The sequence below is a fragment of the Mirounga angustirostris genome, unplaced genomic scaffold (genome assembly GCF_029215605.1).
Source record: "Mirounga angustirostris isolate CCGP_5_RB_7025 unplaced genomic scaffold, mMirAng1.0.hap1 SCAF_8, whole genome shotgun sequence".
Lineage (NCBI taxonomy): Eukaryota > Metazoa > Chordata > Mammalia > Carnivora > Phocidae > Mirounga > Mirounga angustirostris.
The window spans coordinates 125,938,417-125,965,616 of NW_026991716.1; the positions used below are offsets into that span (position 1 = coordinate 125,938,417).

Below are 27,200 nucleotides of genomic sequence, written 5' to 3' on the forward strand. Positions count from 1 at the left end.
TTATTTCTTACGGATGGACAAGAGATCCGGGGGCTGGGAGGGAGGCCTGTGGTTGTCACCCCGCGAGCGCACCAGCCCTCTGAGCCGTGTCCGTGCTCGAGCGCTGGGCGCCCCTGTGCCTGCAGCGTCTCCTCCTGCTCTGGGGTCAAACGGATGCCTAATCTGTGCCACCTGCACAGACGAGGACTTCCAGCTTTGCGAGAGGTAAGCTCATCCCATCGGAAACACAGCACAGATTTTATTTTAATCTTCCAGTTATTAGATGGATTGATTTTTGCGATCATTAAAACATACTATAAAGGTTTTGAGATTAGAGATTTTTTGGAAGATTTTTTTTTTTTTTAAGATTTTTATTTCTTTGACAGAGAGAGAGACACAGTGAGAGACGGAACACAAGCAGGGGGAGTGGGAGAGGGAGAAGCAGGCTTCTTGCCGAGCAGGGAGCCCGATTCGGGGCTCGATCCCAGGACCCTGAGATCATGACCTGAGCTAAAGGCCTAACGACTGAGCCACCCAGGCACTGCAAGACAAATGATTTTTTTTTTTTTAAAGATTTTATTTATTTTTTAGAGAGCGAGCGAGAGAGAAACAGCATGAGAGGGGAGAGGGTCAGAGGGAGAAGCAGGCTCCCCGCTGAGCCGGGAGCCCGATGTGGGACTCGATCCCAGGACCCTGGGATCATGACCTGAGCCGAAGGCAGACGCTTAACCATCTGAGCCACCCAGGCGCCCGACAAATGATTTTTTTTTAAAATTTAGTTTAGCTTTTTGGGTTTTTGTTTTGTTTTGTTTTTAAAGATTTTATTTATTTATTTGACAGAGAGAGACACAGTGAGAGACGGAACACAAGCAGGGGGAGTGGGAGAGGGAGAAGCAGGCTTCCCGCAGAGCAGGGAGCCTGATGCGGGGCTCGATCCCAGGACCCTGAGATCATGACCTGAGCTGAAGGCAGACGCTTAACGACTGAGCCACCCAGGTGTCGCTGGAAGATTTCACCTGACTGAAAAACATCACTTTAAAGAAGACAAATTCACACAACTTAGCTCCCCCACCTCCTCCCCTCCTCGCCAAAAAAAGAAGAACTATGTCCTCTAGTCAGTAACATGACCAACTAGGATTATAACATGGTGACAGATAATAGATTTTTTTTTCTCTAGGTTTTCATGGTGGGCTTATGATTTGCAAATAACTTGAATGTTCAGTAGAAAGTCATTTCTGTCTTGGTATTACCTGACTTTTGTTACTTTTATTCTGGTCTTTTATTTTGAAAGAAAGCTAACTCTTTGAATGCGCCTGTGTTATCCACAGTAGTTTCTGCTGAGTAAGATCAGTTAACATTGTTTTATTTCTGTCTGCACCTGTTCACCAGACTAAAAACCCATGTCGGTAGTGACAGATACGATTCAGTGCAGTTATTCAGCTTGTATGATTGGTTTCATGAAGTAGGAATACTTCTCAAGCATATGCCTGGGGCAAGTGCTGGGTTCTTCCAGCATTCACATGTTACTTGAATAAAGTTCAATGGAAATGCCACCTACGCAGTGGGAAATCTTACAAGTGCACTAGGCCAAAAAAATATCATTCTGTCCCTTTAACACTTTGCATAATGATTTCAAAGAGATAGGTTAGCAACTGTAAAAAAGTTAAAAAATTTATTTGTACCCAAAGGCTTTTAGGGATATTATATGTAAATAGTAATCAACTGCTTATCTGTTCGTCTGTCCATCCATCCATCCATCCATCCATCCATCCATCCATCCATCCAAGCATCATCCATCCATCCAGATATCCACCTACTCACTGAGTACCTGTTATATACCAGGCATTGTTCTAGATGCTGGGGATATAGTAGTGAATAAATCAAAGTCCCCACTTCATGAACAATGTCCTTTCCACATTTAGTGGAGTTTATACTCTGCGAAGTGTAAGTCTTTCAGAACAGTAATTTCAAAAAGATAATTTACATCTTAGAAGTCTCTATTGTGTTTGATTTTTGTAAGCTATAGCTAACTTCAACACCAGACTCCCTAACAGTTCAGAATTGTAAGTGCTAACTTGGCCGATGAATAGGAATTGTTTTTTATGATTATAATTATACTTACTCATGACATTTTCTAACAAAAATATACAATTGCATTCTAAAATTACCAGTTAATGTTCATATACAAATATCTTATATAAAAATATTTAGAGGTACCTAAATATATTTAAATAAATAAAGCTTGTGGATTATATTCACCAAATTATTTTAGGCTCAGTCAGAATTTTGGAATCAGTTTTTTTATCCAGATGTTTAATTATATTTAAAAAGTACAAGATAGACTTCACAAGTCATCCTTGAATAAATGAACAAAAACTCAAAAAAGAAAAGGAAAGAAACAACAGAATTCTACACATACAATTTGACACATGGTACTGCTAAAATTCTCGGGGAGTTTGAGTGTAGAAATATAGTTCTATCTTCCCTCTACAAAGAGGTTGTGTAAGACACCTCCATTATCAATAGACTTACTTATTAAAAATGCAGATTCCTGGACAAGATCCCAGATCTAATGAGTTAAAATTTAAATGGGACTGGGGCCTGATAAAAATCTTTACTTTAGGAAGCAGGCCAGTCATTAGACACTCAAAAGTTTGAGAAGATGAAGCAGCTGTGCCCTTGTGAAGGCTGCTGTTCTTCTGTGGCTATACCCATGTAGCATATTTGCTCCTGGATAGAGACTTCTTACGTAAGACATAAGAACTGTGTCCATCAGAGGGTCAGGGTTTCCACCGACAAAAATGCTTTGTATGAAACCTATCCAAACTTAGAACACAAGGAACATGCCACGTGGCACGTATGTTCTGCCAGGAAGTCTACTTCACCATCCCAAATGCCTGGCAGTTGTCAGAACTTGCAAGGGGAATTTTGTTTACTTTGTGAAATGCCCAGTAGGTGTTCCAAGGGTCATTTAGGAATACTGTCACACAGACGTTAGGGTAGATACAGTCTTTGACTTACATGTTCCCACAAAGGGAACATTGTGATCTCAATATTCAGTTTATTTCTATGGTCCATCAATAGGATTCCTTATATTGTGAAATACCAGTAGAAAAAAATGTCCTGTATTATTTAATACAACTTTTATGTTTTCCAAATTTTTATCCAAGACCAGCTATATGATTATGTATATTATCTGCTCTGAGAGTCTTGACATGACTACTTAGAGTGAAAAAAACATTTCAGATAATACAAAAACTTCATTGAAATAAAAAAATTACTTCTTAGTATTGTTTAATAAAGGCCTGAGATCTGATAATCAACATAAAAGAAAAAATTCCTAGGGCTAGCTATAGTTTGAACTAATACTTATAAAATTTCAAAATAATGCCTTAATTATTCACATAGAATCATCTTTATTTTATATATGATTACTTCCTCAACTTCACAATAGATGGTATGACTGTACAGTAGGGTAGTTTCAGAAGCAGACAGAGTCTGAGAAAACAACAGGCAGATGCTTCAGAGAGGAGGTGGCAGACAGTAGGGCAGAAACGTGACGGAAGTCAGAAAAGGGGACAGAAGGCAGAAGGGGCAGGCACAAATGGTGACAGTAAAGGCAGTGAGATAAACAAAAGTAAATGTGGCAAGAAGTAATGTGAGAATGTGGAAGACAGATAAAACTTACAATATAATAGGTATAATATTCAGTCATGTTTAATAAAAAGGAAATACAAGTATATATGCATCTATAATACAAAAATGAACTTCAGTAAATTCTGTAATCTTATAACTTATGAGATGCTTCGATTAATTTATGTGTTCATCAGTATGCAGGAAAGACAGGAAGAAGTCAGAACATAATAAACAGTATCTGTACACTGATATTCCTGTCCCAACAGGACAGCGGATGTAACTGTCCTGACCGCTCTCCTGTGTGTCTAGGAAAGGTGCCATAAAACGAGCAGGTGTTTGGGTTTGATGGGCTCCATGACTCAGTTTCACAGGGGCTGTGCTGTTTACTGGTAGCTAGAGCAATCGCTTCCTAAACCTCACAGCGTGAAGCCTGACAAAGCAGTTCTTTCTCACACTCCTTCCTTACACTGTGATGAATGCTTTTATCTCAGGGTCAGTGGCCCTTCTTAACCCCGAGGGCCATCTGTGGCCCTTGGGATGCCTGAGGCCAAAGGAAGAGACAGTAGAAGAGAAAGAAGGGCTAAGAAAGACTATTTTTAAGGGAAGGAGAGGGAAAGGGCAGGACTGGCAAGAAAGGGAGAGGGAAGCTTGGAGGAAAGCAGTTCTCTGGGTGGGGAGGAGGATCAAGTCTGACCATCAAATGCCTCGTCAGGGCCGGCCAGCAGACTGCACCACAGACCACCTTCCTCTTCACTCAGTGGCTCTTTGGCATTTGGTTTAAAAATACACATTTATCCAGGGATTCCCAGAGAGGGAGCAGGACTCCACGACCCCTTGAAATCATGATCCTCTCATCACTTAACCCCGCCAGTTGTGTTATTCCCAGACTGCTCTGCAGTTCCCTCCCACTCCCCACCCTCCCACTTTTCTCTTTCCACTCCCCAACTCTAGTGGTTCCCCAGGAACTAGTGCTTTACGGTCAACAAACTTTTCCACTTTTAACCTTTTGTGGAAATACTGTGCTCTACTTCTGTGCTTTAATTAGAACCCGGCCGTCCTTTGAGCACACTATTTTCTTGCACTATGAGTACTGGTGTCCTCTGGTCCCTGATGCGGGTTTCAGATCACTATTTCTCATTTTTGTAAAAATTTCCATTGTTTTGGGCCTCATAAAACCCAGTTATCCCCTAATTCTACTCTTCGCTGTCATCATTTACTGAACACTACCTTTCATTCACGGAAGAATTTTGGTGCCTAACTCTGTATCTCAACTCTAGACAGGATACACTGTCTGTCTCCTTGGACAACCCCTCCAATATTCAAGTTTTACCACTTCATCTCCTACCACCTTGTCTCCTCCACCTTTCTTGGGTCACCTGCTTCTGCAGTCACATCTGGAGTACTGAATAGCTGTCCTTTCTGAAATGACTAAGAGAGCCCATCCTCTGACAAGGACACCTACCCTTATAGCTTATTTGCTCAGTAGCCCAACCTCTTCCTGTTATTTGAATGAGATCTCTACTTTCTCTATGTCAACACTCTGTCTTTTCAAGAAACTTACACTGCAGATTATACCTTCTCTTTCCTATATCTTCAAATTATCCTTCTTTGCCAGGGATTAAACATACTCAAGAATCTTTATCATAAAAAAAACCCCCTAAAACAAACAACCCCCCCCCAAACCAAAAACCAAAAAAACCCATAAGCCCCCCTTCTGCACTTTGTATCTCTTGCTGGTTATAATTCTCTTTTCTACTTTACAGCTAAATTTATAAAATGGTTGAGCATTTTCTCACTTCTTGTTGACTCTTCAATCCCTCCCAATCTGCCTTTTGCCTGTAAATGTCCATGGAAGTCTTCTGAAGTTATCAATGACCTCCATTAGCCAAACTGGTCCACAGTGTCACTGAGCCACCTCTGCATCACTGGAGATGGCTGATAACTGCCTCCTGACTGAAGCGGTTCTCCTGTGGCCTCTTCTCGACTGCCAATGCCTCCAGCTATTCCTTCCTGGTCTCCTCATCATCTACCCCCCTTTATTCAACCTTTAAAGAGCTCTGAAGTCCGAGGGGACCTAGTCTGAAGCTAACTTCTGTGTCTCTCCCCAGGTAATTTCGTTCACTCTCATGGCTTCACACATCATTATGCCAGTGACTCTGAATTTCAGAGCAATACTTTGCTATTTGGATGTCCTAGGCATTTCAAACACAGTATGTTTAAATGTACACTTCTTCCAAATACCTTCTATCAGTAACTGTACTATTATCCACCTAATTTTTCACATCAGAAACCAGGGAGGTCCCCTCCAAAATCACCATCAATCCCTTCAGCATTCTATCTTACAAATCAACCTTCAAATACTCATGACTATAACTGTTCTTTCTATCTCCACTACCACTGACCTGATCAAAGCCACCCATCACTACTGTGGCCTCCTGATCTGCTCTCTCCAAAATTTTTCTGTTTTTTTCTATTCCTGATAATCTAATTTCCACACTGCATAAAAGGAATCTTTTAAAGATTCAAATCTAATCATGATATTTCTCTGCATATAACATATAATGCTTTTAGGTTTATAGGAAAAGAAAATTCTCAAATCTTCAGATGGCCCTTCAGCATCTGGCCCCTCTTTAGTTTCCAGACTCATTTCAATCACTTGTCCTTTTTGCCTTCTACACTGCAGCCACTGAGTTCCACTGAGTTCTTCCTTGTCTCAGACATTTCTATGTATTGTTCTTTGTTTGTTTCTGTCTGGCAGCCTCCTCCCCACAAGATCACGTCTCTCTTCGCCCCAGCCTGGTGAATTCATTCATCCTTTAGGCATCTACTTAACTGTCATTCCCTCAGAGGAGCTAGGTTTGATTTTCTTTTGGAGGGCTTATCACAATTATAACACATTAATTATTTGTGTAATGTTTGTTGCTGCCTGCCCCAACTCAAATTCTGTCCCCCCATTGCCAAACTGTAAAATCCACAAGGACAGCAATCATGTCTGTTTTAATCAGGATTGTTTGTTGTATCTGTGAGGCCCAGCACACTTCCTGGCACATACTATGTGTCCAATAAACTGGTATGGAACGAACGAATGAATGAAATTCATTCCAACTTAGGGATTCTGTTTATCTCAACACACTAGAAAGCAATGTTATTGATATTTTCAGGTTTTACTCAAATAATGGTAGGAATAAATAGCAATCAGACATACTTTAATTCAACCACACTTTTGTCAGGAGAGGGAGCCCTAACTCCTGATAGTTTCAACTTGTAGTTAATTTTCCTCAAAAAATACAATCCTTAAAAATAAGGATTTTTAACTCTAAATTACTCCTTCAGGCCTACATTCTTTACTACAATCATATATTGATTTGTCCTTTGTCTAAGTTTGGTTAGGAAGGAAAAAAAAAGCATGTTTAAGGAAGGCAAAGAACAAAAAAGTCTAATAAAGGCTTTTCTTTTTCTTCTTTTTTTTTTTTTTTTTAACAATTTTATTTATTTATTTGACAGAGAGAGAGAGTACAAGCAGGTGGAATAGCAGGCAGAAGGAGAGGGAGAAGCAGGCTCCCTGCAGAGCAAGGAGCCAGATGCGGGACTTGATCCCAGGACCCTGGGATCATGACCTGAGCCGAAGGCAGTTGCTTAACCAACTGAGCCACCCAGGTTCCCTAATAAAGGTTTTTCATTAGATAAATGCCCCTTAGACAAAGTCCAATTATGGATCCTGTTTGGATTTCAAATTCTAGTCACTTTCTTGGAATTCAGAATGAAGCACGGGAAAAAATTAGGAAAATAAAGCCAACTTTTGGCTCTACCATGAAATACCAATCCGTGTCATCTGAAAGTACGCTACACCTCCTTCTGTGACAGTCTCTATTAACTTCAAAGCACTCTATTTTTTCCTCCAATTAGGCTGGGCTCATCCCTTTTTCCTGCTATCTAGGCAAATGAGAGTATGAGGAAGAAGCTTTCTTTAAGGAAATCGTTAATATAACCAGAGCTCTATTTGTAGTACACAGAAATACTATCAAATTTGATGGAGAACTGAAATTCTAAGATGTTACTTTTCTGCCACAGTGGACCTGACTACAGCCAGCGATGTTTGGAAAAGCCTTCTTGCCTTCCTCCCACATAGAAAGTGTAGATGGTAAAGCTGAGGCTTTCGGGCAGTGTTCCTACAGACAGAAACAGTGGCTTCTACATATTCACTGTGCTGGCCTTGTTCTGATTTTGATGGTCTCACTGTCAGGTACTGATTCCTACTACATTGCTCTGACGATGCTTCCAAATGTCCTTAACCTACTTTACCTTCACAGGAATGTCTTCTTCCTGGCTGGCTTTCTCTGAGGTGAAGACATACGAGATCTCTTTGTGAGATGTGGTCTGGCGGCAGATGGCACACTTAATGGAGCTTCTATGAGACCCCACACTGTACTGCTCAATAATAATTGAAATGCACTCGTTACAGAAACAGTGTCCACAGGTCAGTACTGCCCACTGAAAAAGAAAACACACAGAATATACCTCAGTGAGGTGCTATCAAAGATGCCTTCTAATCTATAAATATATTAAAAAGAGAAGGGAGTCATAATTTCACTTCCTATATGTTTTATGACGTTAACACTCTTTAAGTCATAAAAGCTAAGTTGTAAAAATTAACTCATTTTTAGTTCAACCAGAGTACGCTTTCATAGTCTTTAGTTCTACTCACTCTAATTGTGAGCATAACAGTCAGCCACCATTATTTTGTAAGAAGTTGGTGTTCTCATTTCAGTATTTAGGAAAAATGCAAATTACTCCTTTAGCACTGCAACAGCAGATAGAATAGAGGAACTGAGAACAACATTAATTTGGAGATAATATCATCCTCAGTATATTCTATATAACTCATTAAATGGATTTACATCTTCACATGTTACAGTATTTATTATATAGAAAATGAGATGGGCTAGTATCTCAGGTTTATTTTAAAAGCAGTTCTAGATATATTTAAAAAAACCCAAATAAGTAAAAAGACATTTTTGTAAACCCCTTTGTCCGATATATTTCAAGAAAAGTACAACAGTGCTCTCTGACTCTTGGAGTATACCATGGAGACTCCTTGATTTTGGCAATGATGGGTGCAGAAGAGTACCGGTTTTAGGTGAGGTGTCAGTTCTAAAAGCTATGGCATCTTATGCAAATTATTTAATTTTTTCACCTGGTAGACAACAACAACAAAGATTGAGTGGCATTATGAGTGACTAGGTTCCTAAGCACTAAGCTGTGTTTTTCTAGGATTCACATATGTATGGACGTGCACAGAAAGAAGGTGCACAGCTGGGCCCACCTGGGGTGCTTTTCAGGACAGACTAAGAAGTCCCTTCGAAAAGAACTCACACTGAGGGAAGAGAAAAATGAGGTATATAAACTTGGTTTGAAAATAATTTTTGAGAAGGGGGAGGGGCTGTTTGGGGTTTTACTGGCTGATGCTGTTCATGCTGTTGTCTAGCTGCACATCTGCTCTCTTGTGTCAGTCCTCAAGAGTTGAGGCTGCAGTAAAATTAAAGAGCTGTTTCACTGGCAATTCTCTTTTTTTAAAAGATTTATCTATTTATTTTAGAGAGGGCGGGAGGGGCAGGGGGAGAGGGTCCCAAGCAGACTCGGTGCTAAGCTCGATCCCATGACCCCGAGATCTTAACCTGAGCTGAAACCAAGAGTCGGTCGCTTAACCGACTGAGCCACCCACGCGTCCCTCACTAGCATTTTTGTAAACACAGAAGCATTTTTCTGTACCCTGTGTACCTTTAGTGCCCGTAGGGACGAAGGGCACTTCCTTTACTTGAGAGAACTTTTGTGGCTCATGAGAGCTCAGAATGGACAAGCTGAAAAGGTAAGTCCATCTACACCTGCAATTCAGGAGAAATCAGACACTTGGCACCAGAGCCTCAGGAGTGACTAGAAGTTAACTGAAGCAGCCCAAACAAGCCCAAATGGCAATGCCTCCAGGGATGTAGCCAGTATATGAGTTACCTCTGATGGATCCTCTAAATTAGGAGGGGAAGAGGAGAACTGGGAAGATAAAAAGGATCTAGAGTTCCTACAGGCTGTGGGGAGGAACAGAATTTAAAAAGTGAAGTATTGTTACCCTTACTGTAATCTAGTATGTTCTTCTAAGTGAAGGAAATATAGGTTATACTAAAATTAAATGAAATAATGTATATGAAAGAACTTTAAAAACTGGAAACGTTTAAGACACAAACAAAACTTCTGATTCATCCAGTTGTGTGACTCTCACTGAAACTAAAAGTAAAAAAGACACTACTTACCTCATGATTCTTTCCATTTTTATCACGACTTTTACCATATTTTTACCAATGACTTTTCTCAGAAATCACCAGTCTCTGTACATTATTATTCTGCTTAGTTTCCAAAGTAATATTGATGCATTTAAGATTTATTATCAATAAAATGTCCTTTAAAACCCACTTTCTCCATAAATTGTGGAAACTAAAAGGTACTTTCTTTCTGATTATTGCTGGTCAGAATGTGGAGCTCATATATTTAACTTTTTACTCTTGGTTCCATAGAAAACAACAGCCAAGAACACTTTTACTGACTTCAAATTTTGAGAAGCAATTAATATTGATACTGTATATATTGATTTATCATACAAAGTAGAAATTTGTGGGACGCCTGGGTGGCTCAGTTGGTTAAGCGGCTGCCTTCGGCCCAGGTCATGATCCCAGGGTCCTGGGATCGAGTCCCATATCGGGCTCCTTGCTCAGTAGGGAACCTGCTTCTCCCCCTCTCTCCCTCTGCTTGTGCTCTGTCAAATAAATAAAATCTTTAAAAAAAAAAAAAAAAACAAAAAAAACAAAGTAGAAATTTGTAGTTTCAAAAATCAGTTAGTAGGATAAAAGAATCTCTTTGAGGAGAACCAATATGGTGCTTGGTTTATAGAAATTTGTACACTAATATTTGAAAGATTTATTCTTGTTACAATGGCCTTGTAAAAATCATATCTAAATTCCCTTAGGATTGATATTATTTATACTTTAAAGTCTGGTTATTAAATATTAATAATCCCAAGTAAGAGCTATGTTACTATACCTTTGTAATACCTTAAGTAAATCTATGTATGCTCTATTATATTTCTGTACAATTACCAAACAAACATGTTAAACTGACAAAGTCAAATTACTTAGACTTGATCTTGTGACTGGAAACAATATGCAAAACTATGCATCTTTAATGAAAAATGTGGGGTTATTCTAGAAATACGTTTTCACCTATCACTTAAGGAGGAACGCTGCTCAGACATATGTGGCACTAAGCTTCTCACCTAACCTTTGGCCCTATTTTTAAGGTGGAGGTCATTTCTGCCTTGCATATAAAACTGTCATGAGAAAAAAAGAGCTATTATAGGTAAATGCCTTTGAAAAGTGTAAAGTGTTTTATAAATTCATATGCTATTAATTATTATATCACCTGCTTTCCCAGCTGCCGAGCACAGATTGGACAAGGTTCTGGATTAATGCCTCCTGATGTTTTATCTTGAGACTGTTCAAAAAAATAATTAAAAAAGAGATTAGTTGCATTTTAAAACCTGATATGCATTTTATAACTCATTTATAAAAGTAAATGCTGCAACTGCTATTTAAATAAATTTGATAATTAAGATGACTTAATAATGTATTACTTAATATTAATATTCCCAGGATTTACAAGTAACATTCAAGGAACAAATAAAAAATGGAAATAACTTTCACTAGAGTTTATTAAAGTTACTATATTACTAATATTTGTGACTACTGTAGAAGGCAAAGTGAAAAACAAATTGTGATATAACAGGTAAATTCTCAAAATTTTACTTTCAAGCTAGCTTTTGTTATAAAGAAATATTATTTTAAAAAATGTAATTTGGAATTCTGAAACAAAGGCTCCTTAAAAGCTATACTTATTTATTCTGTACATCCACTGGGCAGGTGATCACAGACTTGGGAAGAGGCAGCATTTATTTACATATCTCCTTATTAATACTGGTTTCCTCTCTGTATTCTTTTGTAATCTCATTAAGGCAAAGCAAATAACTAGAAATCAGAAATATCTTTGAGACCTATTTTGTCTGGAAATTATACTGAAGTATAACAGTGCTCTTCAAAATCTCTTTAAAACTATTTCAAAAATTTTTGAGCTTCAAAAAAGTCACCAAATGGACAGGTCTTAATATTGAGGAAAACCTAAAGGAAAGTCAGTCAGACTCATAGGTCACTAACCAAATAGTTAAACATTTTAAATAATTGTTTTTGATTATCCTTTGACTTTTGTTTACTAAAAAAAGAGGTAAATTGTGCACGGATTCAGCAATGCTACAGGTTCAAAACAATTCTGTTAACTAAAATATAACAATTTTTTTAAAAAGTTGAATTATTTTCTTTTATTGTTTCAAATAACATAACAAACCACCTAAAGTCTTAGTGGCTAAAACAAACAGGAGTTTCTCGTGATTCTACAGGTCACCTGAGTGATCTGGGGGTGGGCTGACTCATGTGGGGCTGGATGATCTATTATGGCCTCATGTTGATGTCTAGCAGTCGGCAGACTAGCTGGTCTGGAGAGAGGGCTAAGCTGAGATTTCTGCTCCCGAAGACAGGGAATCTGGGCTGCTTCACAACGACTCCAAGTTCCAAAGAGCAACAAGATTGGGAAAACTCCAATGTACATGTCCTTTTCAAATCTCTGTGCTTGCGTCACAAGGCCAAAAGCAGGTCATGTGCCCAAACCCAGAGTCGGTGTGGGAGATCATCCATGGGCATGTACACAATAGGGGCATTATGTAGCATTTTGTAAACAATTTTTCAGAATTTACATCATCTCTTCTTTTAGAATTTACTTACAGCGAGGATTATTACTTTTCCATAAAGGGCCTGGTTGGCTTTGTGGCCATATGGTTTCTGTTGCAACTACTCAACTCTGCTATCCTAGCATGAAAGCAGCCATAAACAGTATGTAAAAGAATGAATGTGGCTTGGTTCCAACAAAACTTTAATTACAAATCAGGTAGTGAGCTGGATTTGTCCCATTCTCTTTGCAGATCCCTAACTTAAAGTTATAAATTTCTTCTAAGCACACCCTAGCTGCCCATTGTCACATGATTTTTATTTTTGCTCAGTTCAGAACATTTTCTAATTTCTGTTGTGATTTCTTTAACTCACAGGTTATTTAGGAGTGTGTCGTTAATTTCTCAACATTTGGGGATTCACCTGGTTATCTTTCCATATTGATTTGTAATTTAATTCCTTTCGTTAGGAAACATAATATGTATAATTTTAATCCTTTACAAATTTTAAGTTGCTCTTTGAATCAGCACAAGGTCTATTTGTGTAAATGATCCATGCACCCCTAAGAAGAGTGTATTTTGTAGCTGCTGTGTCAATTCGGTCATGGCTGTTCTGCGTTCAAATGTTTGATATCCTTACTGATTTTTTTCTGTCCATTTATCTGACATATGGAAGAATCTTGTAATAGTTTGCCTCTGCTTACCTTCTTCCTGTGTCACTGTTATGTATTTCAGTTCTGTGTATGTTGTATATCCTATACATCAGCACTGCTGCTTTGCACGGACATTGTTCTTGTTCTTTTTTATTTACCTATATAAGCTTTCTCTTGCCCTGCATTCCTTCCTGTAGTTCTATCCTTCAACCTGGGATAATTTCCCTTTGGTCCAAAGAACCTCCTTTAATATTTGTTACAGTGTAAGTCTACTGGGAAGGAATTCTTTAAGTTCCTTAAACCTAAAAACATCTTAATTTCACTTTTAAAAATAGCATTTTAAAGATGTTGTTCCAGTGTTACCTGGTTACACAGCATAAAGCTATTGAAACCTGCTAACAGTGGCATGCCATCTTCAAAATGCTAAAGCAAACAGTCTCTCTGTGTAGTCAACAAGGAGAAGGTATACAGTCACCAGTTTTTTTGTTCCAATTCTAGTTGCTTAAATTTTTTTTCATGATTTTTGGTTTCTCACAGTTTATGATATTTGTAGGTATTTTTGAAAAATTTTATTTTTATTCTGTTTGGGGCTCTCTTTCTTGAATCTGTAAGACATCTTACGGTCTTTCATCAGTTTTGGAAAACTCTCAGCCCTTATCTCTTCAAGTTGCTCTGGTACCATTTACCTCTTTTTCTCCTGGAACTTCAATTACATGTATGCCAATCATATGGCTGTGTCCCACATCTCTTTCACTTTATCCTGCTCTTTATTTTTATGTATATGCTTCTCCAAACTGGGTATTTATTGTGGAACCATACTTGAATTCACTATTTATGTCATTTTCTGTGTCTAGTCACCATCCAACCAGTTTTTAATTTCAGATACTGGATTTTGCCTTTCCAAAATGTCCATTTGATTCTACTGTATACATTCCAATTCATTTTATCTATATTGTCCGCCTTTCCTCTCGTTAATGTATGAATCATAATTACTTTAAAGTCCTTTCCTGCTATGTCCACAATCTGGATTATTTGTAGATCTGCTTTGATTGTTCATTTTTCCCCTTTTAATTACTGGTCACATTTTCCTGCCTTGCATATTTCTTGTAATTTCTTATTGTATGCTACACTTCTTAGGCTGTTTATACAACAAACTGCAGAGACAGAATTAGATGTTATTTTCTTTCACAGAGGATTACCCCTACCCTGGCAGGCAGTTAGGTTGAGGGGTGAGTGGCTGCTTACCTCAATCCAGTAAAAAACTGAGCTGGTTTTGGGATGGGTTTTAAGGTAGGTTCAAATTCAAGTCACCGTGGTTTCAAATGTCTCAAGGGTAAGACCTGTTATGTGTTTGCTGTTGGCCCCTTGCTCCCTTGGGGAGGAACGGTCTCCTAAGTGCTGCTGAAACTTAAGATTTCACTCTGTATTTCTAGTATAGGCCCAGCTGTCATGCAGCCCTATCACTTAGCAAATGAGTAAAGTTTGCTGTGCATCTGAAGCTCCTCGAAGTTCCAAAAGGTAATACTCACCTGGCCATCAAAAGCTCTACTGATTTCTCTTTCTCCTATTTGAGTCCCTCTGCAATACTGACCTTAATCTCAGCCTGTATCCAGATACTGCAAATGTTTTCAGGCAAGACAATGGCCAGCAATCTCAGCTCACCTAGAAAGAGCTCTTCCCTCCCTGGAATGTCATTTCACCTCAACCTTTTTGCTTCCACAAGTCTCCACTGTCTTTAAAAATAAGATGTTAATAAGGTAATGGCAAGACATCACTGCTATTCCCATACAGAAGTTGCAGTCCCCAAACAGACTATGAAAGATCTCATGTGGTTGCTTAGTATTCAGAAAATTTCTTCTGAAGAACTTATTTTTTTAACTGAGATATAATTGACACATATTAATTTCAGGTACAACATAGTGATTAAATATATGTTTATTGGAGACTTTCCTTATGCTCTGAAATCTTACTGGACATTTACCAGTTTTTTTGTTACTTGATACTGAAAATTGCTGATCAACAATCTAACAGGTTCATCTTTAAATTTCTTCAGAACTCTTGAATGTATGCCATTCTATAATTTTAAGTGATTAATTAAGTTCTTGAGGCCAAGGACCAAGTCTGTCTATCTCAAACTCCAACTATAATGCATATACATTGCAGGCGCTCAATAAGTATCTGTTGACTGCCAGAATATGTAAAAATTTGTTTTGCTTATTATTTTTTATTTAACTAAACACAGTCACATAAAATTTATAATTTTATTTTTTAAATTTTTTTGTTATTTTTCTCAACTTTCTAACATGAGCATTCTTATCTCATTTATTTCCTGAAGACACCATTTACAATATTTATATCATAATCTCACTGTAACAATAATCCATGACTTCACATGTAAACATTGTACTTTTTGTTGGACACTTAGTCTTCTATTTTATTACTATTATAAATAAGACTGCAGTAACTATCCTTATATCTAATTCACTCCCCCAATTTCTATTTACTTAGAATATTCAGGAACAGTTCTGGGGCGCCTGGGTGGCTCAGTCGTTAAGCATCTGCCTTCAGCTCAGGTCATGATCCCAGGGTACTGGGATCGAGCCCCGCATCGGGCTCCCCGCTCGGCGGGAAGCCTGCTTCTCCCTCTCCCACTCCCCCGCTTGTGTTTCTGCTCTCTCTCTGTCTGTCAAACAAAGAATATTCAGGAACAGTTCTAAGAATTACTGAGTCAAAGGATATGAATTCTCTGAAATTGTTAATACATGTTAAAGTATTTTCAGGAAACGGCTATATAAATTTATATCCCTATTGGTAATACATGAAATATCCATTCACTGCCCTTTCACCCCTGTGGAGTGTTATTTTAAAAATCTCTGCCTACTTGTTGGCAGGAAATGGTATCAGCTTAATTTGATCTTCCTTCATTATGTTTTTTTCTTTTATTATTAGCTGAATTTGATTTTCTAGGACATTTTATATATCCTTAGAATTTTAATTTTTTAAAAACTGATTCAACAAATACAGGATATCAATTTATATCCTATAACAAACAATTAACTATCTCTTAGTTTTGACTTTCACATTTAAAGTATAGAAATCTAACATTTAAAAAGTTCACATTCAGGAATATCAAGGAATTTTTTCCAAACGTTCTTTCTCTAATGCTAGAATTTTGTGAGACTGACTTTTAAAAGTTTTCCCCTGTCTAGGGGCACCTGGGTGGCTCAGTCACTTAAGTGTCATAATACTGATTTCAGCTCAGGTCACAATTTTGGGCCGTGAGGTGGCAGGGCTCTGTGCTCAGTGTGGAGTCTGCTTGAGATTCTCTCTCTCCTTCTCCCTCTGTCCCTTCCCCCCATGTGCTCACTCTTGTGCTCTCTCTCAAATAAATAAATAAATCTTACAAAAAAAAAAAAAGAAAAAAAAGGTTCCCCACATCTTTTCCTCCTGCCAGGATAATACTAGTAGTCATCATAGTAATATCAGTAACAATATGGTATTAATAGCAAAGACCTAGAAAGTGCTTAATAAGTCAGGAACTGCTCTAGCACTTCACATATATTAATTCGTACGGTCCTCAAGAGAGCCGTACAAGATCACGTTGTTATTCTTCTTTTACAGATGAGGCAAAGAGAGGTAAATACCTTGAATAAAGACCCATATGTAGAAAAGAGTGGTGTCAAGATCCAAACCTGAACTGCCTGGGTCCCAAGACTGTCTTCTCAACTACCACGCTATTTTACTTACAATGAATGTCCAACTTCTCATTTTATCATCACTGGGATTTACTGATTCACTTAAATGTATTTTGTATCAGTTTAGCACCAACTCTAGTCTACTGCTTTCCTTCATTTGTCCTATCCAAGAATCTATTATATCTCTTTCTGATAAAGTACTGCCAACAGCCATTTATCCTTGCAATAAAATGGAACTACATTCATCAATGTCCAATATAATACATTGCTCACAACTCAGAAAATGTATTTTGAATTACATTAAATAATTTATCATTACATCTTCTGATTTAGTAACTTCCAAACATTTTATAGTTCCAAATAACAAATTAAAAAAAATCTATGTATGTATTAATGAATGCATGCATATGTATATACAGATTAAATAATGCATTTTTTGCCCAGAGGTGGTAATACTTCCACCATTCAAGGTTTTGAACGACAGTATGTTTATATTGTTTTATACTCTAGAGTGCACACCCTTTACATAATCTGTGTAACTTATATTTTCTACAGGTATCACCTGTTGGATCTGTGTAGTTACTGTAGATAGAACTAGTGTTCTGACTGATATAATTAACACAAACAAAAGATTAAAGAAAACATTGTACCACTAATTATGTGACTAACAGATTAAATGGAAGAAGTCACAAAGGTTTATGGGAAAAAGTAGCATCTTTTAAACACAATACCTTCTCCAAGTTAGTTAGGTAAAGAAGCTGCCCAAGTTTTTTCTGAAGCTGTGAAGTAGCAACAGCTTTATCATTTAGTAGTTTTATGCGATTTTGTTCTACCTAAAAAACAAAACAACACAACTTTTTATTCTCTCTCTTAGAAAGATGGTAAAATTATATTAAACATGTAAAATTCTTCCTCAATAATTTAACTGTGTCCTTTTTTAGGAAAACCCATTGACATGTGAAGACTCAAATTTGCAAAATGGAGAGTAGGTATTTTAAAAGGAAACATATACCCACCTGGCTCTATAGAAGATAAAACTCAATACAAAATTCTTTTAAAGAGGAAGTTTCCCTATATACTTGAAATTGGATAAAAATCAACCCAAATTCTATTTATGTACACTTTCAGTAATATATCCATGGGATAAAGAAAAACTAAATGATCTGCTGATTTTATAAGCACTCTCCCTTCACATGCACACAGTCACACCTACACCGAAACCCCTTCCCTCCTCTGCCCAGTAGAAAATAGTAGACAGATTATAAAACGAGGAATTTGGTTACACAGGAAAAAATTACTGAAAATTCATACTTTAAAAGTTGAGATAGTATAAAATGAGTATTTTTAAATTTTTCTAAGGTAAAGTTTCCAAGCTTTATAAGAAAGAAAAAGATTTAAAAGTTAAAACACACAGAGGCGCCTGAGTGGATCAATCTAGGTTAAGTGTCCGACTCTTGATCTCAGCTCAGGTCTTGATTTAGGGGTCATGAGTTCAAGCCCCTGTGCTGGGCTCCATGCTGGGCATGGAGCCTACTTAAACAAAACAAAACAAAACAAAACAAAACAAAACAAAACAAGAACAAAAAAACCCTCACACACAAGGAATAAAACTATAAAGGAAATTATATTTTAATATGGGAGATAAAAGGTTGGGAGAGTCATTTTTTAATCCTGGGATATAAAGAGGGATTTATTAGAAGATAAGTTGTCAATATCTGTTCATCAGTAGCAAAGGAAAAGTGCAAAAGAAAAATTTTTGATTGTTCTTAGGGAAGACCCCCTTTAGATTTTGGCATACAGAAGGTGCTCAGAAACACATGAATATGCAATCTGAAGAGAAACAAATGAACCAAAACAGTGAATTCTATGCATGTATTAGATATGACATTGTTCATCCCTGTCCATTTTGACGTATAAAACCAAACACTTTTATATGGCTTAAACTAAGAGCAGAGATTAGTAAGTACATTCTTATGGAAGAGATCACTGTCTTGACTTTTATATGGACCTTGGATTTTTGTGACACCTATTGGCTGTGTTTTTTGTGATTTACTTGCAAATTACCTCATGTGGTTCAATGATATGAAGAACAGGTGGATTGGGCTTTGGCTCCCTAGGATGACGCACTCTTAGTCGTTCTGTAGCCATTGCAAGTTCATCAATAGCAGACACACGATTCCTCAAAGCCATCCAATACTCATGAAGCAACTAGGAAAACAGAAAACACAAAAACAGTAGTAATTAATGCACAGAATTAAAACGGTTAAAACCACCGAAATGTGTCATGATCAAAAGTCTTCAGTGCAGGGGTGCCTGGGTGGCTCAGTTGGTTAAGCGACTGCCTTCGGCTCAGGTCATGATCCTGGAGTCCCGGGATCGAGTCCCGCATCGGGCTCCCTGCTCTGCAGGGAGTCTGCTTCTCCCTCTGACCCTCCTCCCTCTCATGCTCTCTGTCTCTCATTCTCTCTCTCAAATAAATAAATAAAATCTTAAAAAAAAAAAAAAAGTCTTCAGTGCAGTCTAAGATATACACATTTTTTTCAGTAAGTGTCTAAGACATAAGCAATTTTGGGGCCATTTTTTAGGATGAGGATGTAAGACTGAATAACCTCTACAGGCCACTGCAGAATACTGCACCTTTAGATTCTTAGAACAGAACACCCGAAGATATTTTGGTGGGACCACAGATCTTTATAGGTCAATATTAGCCTATGGAATCTCTGCTTTGTTTTTTTAAGAAATATTCTTTATTATAAAATATTTCACATTTTCAAAATAATATGTATATATGATAATGAGAATACTAAAATATACAACTGAGTACTCAACATCCAATTTAAGAAAGAGAACAAAACCAATGCCTTGGAAAGTCTGTGTTCCTGGCTCAACTGCATCCCTCTTTCCTCACACATTCTTCCTTCAACCCCCTACAATGGACTAATCACTATTCTGAATTGGACTTAATTCTGTATTTTTCATTTAGTTATACTAATCTACACATTCTTAATAATTTGGTTATATATGTTTCTGAAACTTATGGAAATATTATCAGTCAGTATGAAATCTTTGATATGCTTTCTTCACTAACTTTATGCTCTGAGGTAGACCCCAACTGATGTAACAGTGGCTTGTTAATTTGCGTTGCTGTGTAAGAGCTCAGTCTGCAATGTTATAGAGAAAAAAATTCACAAAGATCTGAGAAAACTTCATGATAGGCAATCCTGAGACACAGTATGTCGTCAAACTATGCCCAGAGGAAAAATGCAGGGGCAACTGGACACTGTATATAGTACTGTCTTCCAATCGCTTGCTGTAATTATGCGTAAATGTGCGTCTGCATTTAGAATAACAATGTGAGAAGAAAAAAATTATTATGAATCAATGATTTCAACTACAAAAGTATTATTCCCCAATTTATCAAACATATGAAATGATATTATAGATAGCATATTTTCTTTTTCTGGATAGAAATTTTTATCTTGCTTTGAAAGTCAAGAACTTCAGATTTTTAAAAAAGATATAAATGGAATTACAATACTATAAATAAAACAGTTCTTTCATTTCCTCACCCATCCCACCTGCAAAACAAGATAATGGATAACAAATCCAAATATAAAGAATAATTCAAAATTAATGAATTTTGGAATCTCAGTCAAGTACAAAGTTGTGATATGATAAAATTATCAAAATATAAATATAAAGGGCTACTTTCTACTCCATTAACTGCAATGGTTTCCAGCTCTGTAGGTTGAGAAATATTTACTATGTTCTCCAATCTTCAATCTTCAATCTTCAATCTTGATGTTTGGTTGTTATTCACAGAGCAAAAGTAAAACAAAAGACAACAAAAACAAAACTCTAATTTCACAGAACTGCAGTGTAAGAATAGAATGAAACACTTTTACAGCTAAATAAAAGGCATATCAATTTCATTTTAATAATGACTTCCTTTTAGTAATTTTATAGAAGTTCCTTATTTGTTCAGCATTATTGTATTTATTATTCTTCATTAAAATCATTACATTTTAGGGAAACAGAAATAATGATATGCCAAGTCTCTAAAGTAGATTTTTAAAAAGTCTGAAAAGAGCAAAGCAGTAATTAAAATATAAACAAGAAAAATTTTTAATATTGGAAAAAAACCTTGAAATACTGTACCTTATATTCCTTTTTCCATGCTTCAAAAAGGTCCATTGAAGTACTTCCTTCATCAATGAATTCAACATCAAATCTGTGTGACTTTGCAAATGACAGCAATGCTTTCATAGATCGCTCTGTCTCACTTATTGCCCACAGACCCCGGCTAGTGGTGGGTATTCGATCATCCACCAATCCTTCTTCATCTTCTATCATCTCCTCAAATATTGCAGTCTGGCCTTTGACTCTGAAAACATATGAGAGCAAAACAACAGTAACTACTGTCAGTGGGTTAACAAGCATTGTAAAAGTCCTATTGGCAGAGCCAAGAGAGAAGCAAGGTCAATAACTTTCCATCAACAACCTTCAATATCATGTCTACAAGATCACGCTTGCAAGTCTTTGGAAAACTACAGTAATTCTAAAAATGCTGGAGGCATTATAAATTTGTCCATTATCTTGACAGAAATCTGACATAATAAAAAATGACTATACATTTTTACGCTAAAATCTAGCTCTGAGAATTACCATAATACAAAACACAAACTACCACCACCACCACCAACCATGCAAATTAGATGATCTCAAAGTACACTGTCAATCTCCTTTTTTTCAAGGCAATCAGAACTTCGCCTTTTTTCAATTTGTTTGTGAAATAGGAGTAATTTTGCTAATACCACAACCATTATGCACTCACTCCTTGACACAGGATGAGAACTTCCAATTTGTGTTGGAGAAAGTATATTAATAATGAAAGCTAACCTTTTACAGAACTCTTACTATGTATCACGCACTATGCTAAGCAATTATGTGCATTTTAAAATCTAATATTCATAAAAAACTCAATGAGGTAAGTGTTGTTTTATTTTCATTTCACGAATGAGGATAATGAGGCTTAACAGAAGCAATCGCCCACAATAGTGGGCAGGGATTTGAGTTGAAATGTGTTGGACTTGAAAGTCTGTCACTCCCCTAAACTGTCCCTTCATAACACATTACTAGATGACACGAGCATTTGGGGGTAACTTTTGTATAAGTGAAACTGGAATATGTTAAATGATCACATGCCAAAGTTCACTGAATTGATGTAATTAAAAAAACACAGGAAGGTTACTGTGAGGAAAACACATAGTCTTATAAATCAAAACACCAAGTTTTGTAAACATTTCATTCTCCTGATGGTAATCAATCAGAGAACTCACGTGTGGGAAAACAGCTTTGATTCATACTCTGTGAACAATTCATCAGCCTTACAAAAGACACAGCTGAAAAGGAAAGAAATGATCAGAGAAATATTTACAAACATAACTACCAATCAGGTTATTTCTAAAAGAGGCTTAGTATTTTATACTTCACTTTTTCTTTATAACACATATGCCATTTAAGAAAAAAAAATACATAGTTTTCAGTATGTGGTCCTTGAGAGTTTTTTAAAAGTTAGATTAATAATATATTTCTTTCCACTTCTGTGAGAATTTAAATGAAAAAACTTTTATTAGATGAGTCACTGTTTCCTCTCTCAGAAGAAATCTAGCTGAATGGAATGACTCCATTTCATTGCATGACTTCTCCTATTACCTACCAGTTGAGAGGAAGTCTGGTTGGTCGGAGGTGGCAGATTGTTGCCGATTCAATAACATTACGAGATGGAGGTCCCTCCAGGTTTTTTACAGCCTCTCTTACTAGCTTCTGGAATTTATTTAGCTCTTCCATTTGTGTAGTAAGTAAGAACTGAAGACCTCTGCAGTCATGGAACCTAATTCCCATCACCAGCATCACACACAGCACAAAGAAAAGAAGAGTAGGTCAATTTCCTCAAATTCAGAAAATGGTTGCCAAATAAAATATTCAAGAAAATGTGCAACAATTTTACCTAGCCTACCTTGAGTGAATTTACCTTAGTAGTATGCTCAATATACTAGCAGACAATGTATAATAACATCGGGTTATTTACTATAAAAGATATCAAAATTTTGATAGTCTGTCCCTAGGAACTGAAACAGAGTCTGCAGAATCTGTCTCTGTCTCAGATGTCTTTGAAAGAAGAAGATTGCCACATTCTTTCTTTTTTAATGCTGACTGACTACAAACGTCCCTCCTGAAATCCTTGCTTTATATGGAGAGGTGACTGCAGAATGAAAAATAAAGAGAAAAATTGAGAAGAAAGAAGAAAAATAGCTGAGAGTTATATTGCTTGCTGCAAAGAGTTTATAAATACATACATACATATATATGATGATGTGTACATGTATACTATTACATATATTTTATAATACATATATTATTTAGATGTATATACATTTTACTAAGCATTTATTTTACAATGCCAGGCACTTTGCCAAGCTCTTTTCCTGTATTATCTCAACAGATACTACTGTGCTCATGTTATGGATGAAGCTTAATGAATTAAAATAATTTAAGTTACAAAGCTATCATGTAGCAGAGTTAGGAGTTAAATCCAACCACAATACTCTTTTTTTTTTTTTTTTTTAAGATTTTGTTTATTTGACAGAAAGAGAGAGCACACAAGCATGGCAGGTGGCAGGCAGAGGAAGAGGGAGAAGCAGGTTCCCTGCTGAGAGGGGAGCCAGATGTGGGGCTTGATCTTAGGACCCTGGGATCATGACCTGAACCGAAGGCAGATGCTTAACCGACTGAGCCACTCAGACGCCTCTCAAACACAATACTCTTAACTCTTTTAATAAACTGAATGAAATGTGCCAAGGAAAGAAATGTATGGGTGTACATAAATGGGTTTATGAAATGAGAAAGAAAACCTAAGACTAATAAGAAATTAGAAAATGGAAAATACAAACAGGAGTTATTGGCTTCTCCTTCCTAAAATGCCATACATTCATTTCTCCAAATTGTTCAAAAGAGTTCACTCCTTCCTGAAGGCTTCCCAGTATTTTACAACACTAATCTGTTTCTTTCTGTCCGTAGAGTTCATTGAAAATATTATTCATTTTAGTACTCTGTCATGCTCAAGTGTTTATACATACTTCTATTTCTCAGATTGTTCATGGGTTTATCTACTCATTAAGCTAATTTTTATTTTATTTTGTTTTTTAAAGATTTTATTTATTTGTTTGACATAGAGAAACAGCTAGAGAGGGAAAACAAGCAGGGGGAGTCGGAGAGGGAGAAGCAGGCTTCCCCTGGAGCAGGGAGCCCGATGCAGGGCTCGATCCCAGGACCCCAGGATCATGACCCGAGCCAAAGGCAGACGCTTAACAACTGAGCCACCCAGGCGCCCCTCATTAAGCTAATTTTTAGAAGGTAAGAATTAGATCATATCTTTAAAAAAATACGTAATAGACAGAATAGCTGCTCAATAATTTCTAAAAGAATTTGTATGGGGATACAAGAACACAGGTTAGGTATCAATATTATTCACATCAGTATTATTCAGTATTATTTGCAAATTATGCAACAGGGGCTAAAAAAATTATCATAATAGAGCATTTAACCGTCTTAGCAATATTTTCTCTTGCAGGTCCTTTAAGTGAAAAAGAAGAATATATAATTACATGTTAGTGGTAGGCACAAAATGGTAGACACTATTTTAAGTACATAAGCACTTTGCAGATATTAATTTACTAATCCTCACAACAATGTTGTGTGGTTTTATAGATGAGGAAACTAAGGCACAGAGAGCTTATCTAACTTTCCCAAGGTCACAGAACTAGTAAGTGGTGGAGCTGGGATATGAACGAACACAGGCAGTCTGACTCAAGAATCTACCTGTGCTCTTAATCTAAGGAAAACTAAGGTTTTCCTTTCCTAACAATTGGTAAGAAGTAAGCATGAATCGTTTGGCTTCTGAAATATGGATCTCACTGAAAAACAAAGAGGCACATTAAAATGATCTTTGAAAGTATATGCAATACAAAAAATATTAACTCTCCCAGATGGTTAAGTTAAACATTTAAAAAAATTTTTATTTTAGAACTGTTTGTTACTTTCTATTTATGTCTAATGTTTCTGAGAAAAATATGTGTAATGAATGGCTTGTTTTACATTACCTGTTGGTCCTTTAATAGCCCTGGGACCTCAAGACTATTACTAGGGACTATGTTCTCATATATAGGAATTTGCAACTTTTAAGTAGTTTCTATGTGATTTAAGAAAAACAACTTCAAAATAACTTTAAGATTTTCTTTTCGGCTGATACCACAATGCTGGCAGAACACATTAGTACATAACTTTAAAACTGGATAAAATGAATCATGACTTAAATGACAACTTATCCTGGAATGGTGACTCTTGGGTTAAATAGAGAAAAAGGAAGTGCACTCAGGAGTCTAATGTACTGCATATACCTCAGAAATGAAGCCTGTCAAGCTCTGTATGGTGAAAAAGATGATGATTGTACATCTAAATTAGTAATGACACATGGAAAATGTAGCACATCTCTTTAGGGTTTTAGCAGACATTTGGAAAGGCTTTAAAAGAGTAAAACGAACACTTTAAAACATTTTAAAGATATTCTTATGCTGAATTTTTCACTGAAAACCAACATTAATCCCAAGGCTGACCTTATACTGGGATGTGATCTGAGAAGCAATAAAAGATTTCTCTCTGTCCCCTACCTAGAATCAATAGTCCTACCACAATTCCTCAAGTCCCCACATTAGGCTGACATTCCTTTGGGTTAAATCACTGCAGATACTTTTGATAAAGAGTAAGTTTGGTCTTTGGGAAGAATTATTTACCATTTATACAATAAGAGCAACAATCCAGCATACCGACCAAGACCCTAAAGAATGGTGAGTGTTGATGAGAACAAAGAAAGACGGGGGAGACAGCAGGTAACTCTACAACATAAAACCTGGGCCACTGTGGTGCTATGATGCTTAGCTCTTTGAGGGTGATTTACACAGTAGAAGCGTGAATGCTTTACCTCAAGGACAAATTTCTCCAAAACAAAGACTATTTCAAGACTTTGCTTAGAGTTGGCTTCGGTGCGTCCAACAAAGATACAATGAATATACTTTAAGCAGATTAAAAAAACACTAAAAAGGGACTATTTAAAAATGACTAATACACAGAAGAAACACAGGTTTGTTTTTTCAGACTTATAGCTAATATTTGTTTGAAATGTACTCTTAACAATATGTAAAATCCAGATGTTCATAACCATAATATGTTCTGATAGTTAACTACCTCTTAACATGAAATGATCTGAATATTTGGGGTCATTACTCATAAAGTTATCCTATTTTGTACTATTTTCTTACTTTTCTGACATAGAAAACTTGCCAATTTGTTGCTTGTAGTTGCTCGTTATTTCATTTCGCACTCGCTGAACAAGTTCCTCATCAATAGCAAATTCTATTGCTCTGTGGATCACATTCAGCCACCAAGGAGAATTAGAATAAATCTGTAAAAAAGACAACAGCTCATCAATTCATGTTTTTTTCAGTGCTCACTATGTTCCTATCACTAGGAAAGGTGCTGTGAAAAAGTCAAAGGAAGCAATAAATGCTAGTCTCAAGGGAATTATAACAGTGGGGAAGACAAGCATACATACTCTATATACAATGGGTGCATACAAGTTTTGCATACATAATTAAAGAGAACACCTGTTTCCTGACTACTGTGGATGACTGAAAATTTACTGTATGTATTTGTGTAACACAGTTGTGCTAAAAAAATACATTACCAAAATGAAAACTCAGTATTCACTGTATATATTTGAAAAGGTGACAGGTCTCTTTCTCAGCATAATAAAGACATCCTACTAATCTTCAACTAACTGAACTAGATTCTACTCAATAATACTCTATGATTACTAGCAAAATTATATGCCTGAATACTAAATAATTAGTGTATTAGGAAGAATAAAGTGATGGAGTAACTGGTTAAAATAAGAAAGACAATGTGTTTTGTGATAGCCTCCTCTTTAGGCTTGCTACTGATTTCATAAAGAGAAATTTTAGAAATGACAAATGGCATGTATTCCGTAAGAAAAATACCTGTGTTTCTAATGTTCTGACATCCTTAAAAGAAAAGATTTTGGAAACATACATATCTAAGATCAAAAGGAGGTTATGGAAGTCTTTACTTTCTTTTTTTTTTAAAAGATTTTATTTATTTGACAGAGAGAGACACAGCGAGAGAGGGAACACAAGCAGGGGGAGTGGGGGAGGGAGAAGCAGGCTTCCCGCGGAGCAGGGAGCCCGATGCGGGGCTCGAACCCAGGACCCTGGGATCATGACCTGAGCCGAAGGCAGACGCTTAACGACTGAGCCACCCAGGCGCCCAGTCTTTACTTTCTTCAAA

At 36.8% G+C, this 27,200-nt stretch overlaps 1 protein-coding gene across 8 annotated transcripts in view; it reads right to left on the minus strand.

The window, feature by feature from the left end:
* Window positions 1-27,200, minus strand: part of SHPRH (SNF2 histone linker PHD RING helicase) — a 93,819-nt gene that overhangs the window by 18,167 nt on the left and 48,452 nt on the right. For all 8 annotated transcript variants that reach the window (XM_064598193.1, XM_064598196.1, XM_064598194.1 and 5 more), the window contains 8 exons: window positions 26,156-26,298; window positions 22,498-22,671; window positions 22,118-22,180; window positions 20,937-21,162; window positions 18,843-18,986; window positions 17,510-17,611; window positions 11,080-11,151; window positions 7,918-8,106 (listed from right to left, as the gene is read on the minus strand). In XM_064598193.1, coding sequence (XP_064454263.1) covers window positions 7,918-8,106; window positions 11,080-11,151; window positions 17,510-17,611; window positions 18,843-18,986; window positions 20,937-21,162; window positions 22,118-22,180; window positions 22,498-22,671; window positions 26,156-26,298 — 1,113 coding nt within the window. The remainder of the gene's footprint in view (window positions 1-7,917; window positions 8,107-11,079; window positions 11,152-17,509; window positions 17,612-18,842; window positions 18,987-20,936; window positions 21,163-22,117; window positions 22,181-22,497; window positions 22,672-26,155; window positions 26,299-27,200) is intronic.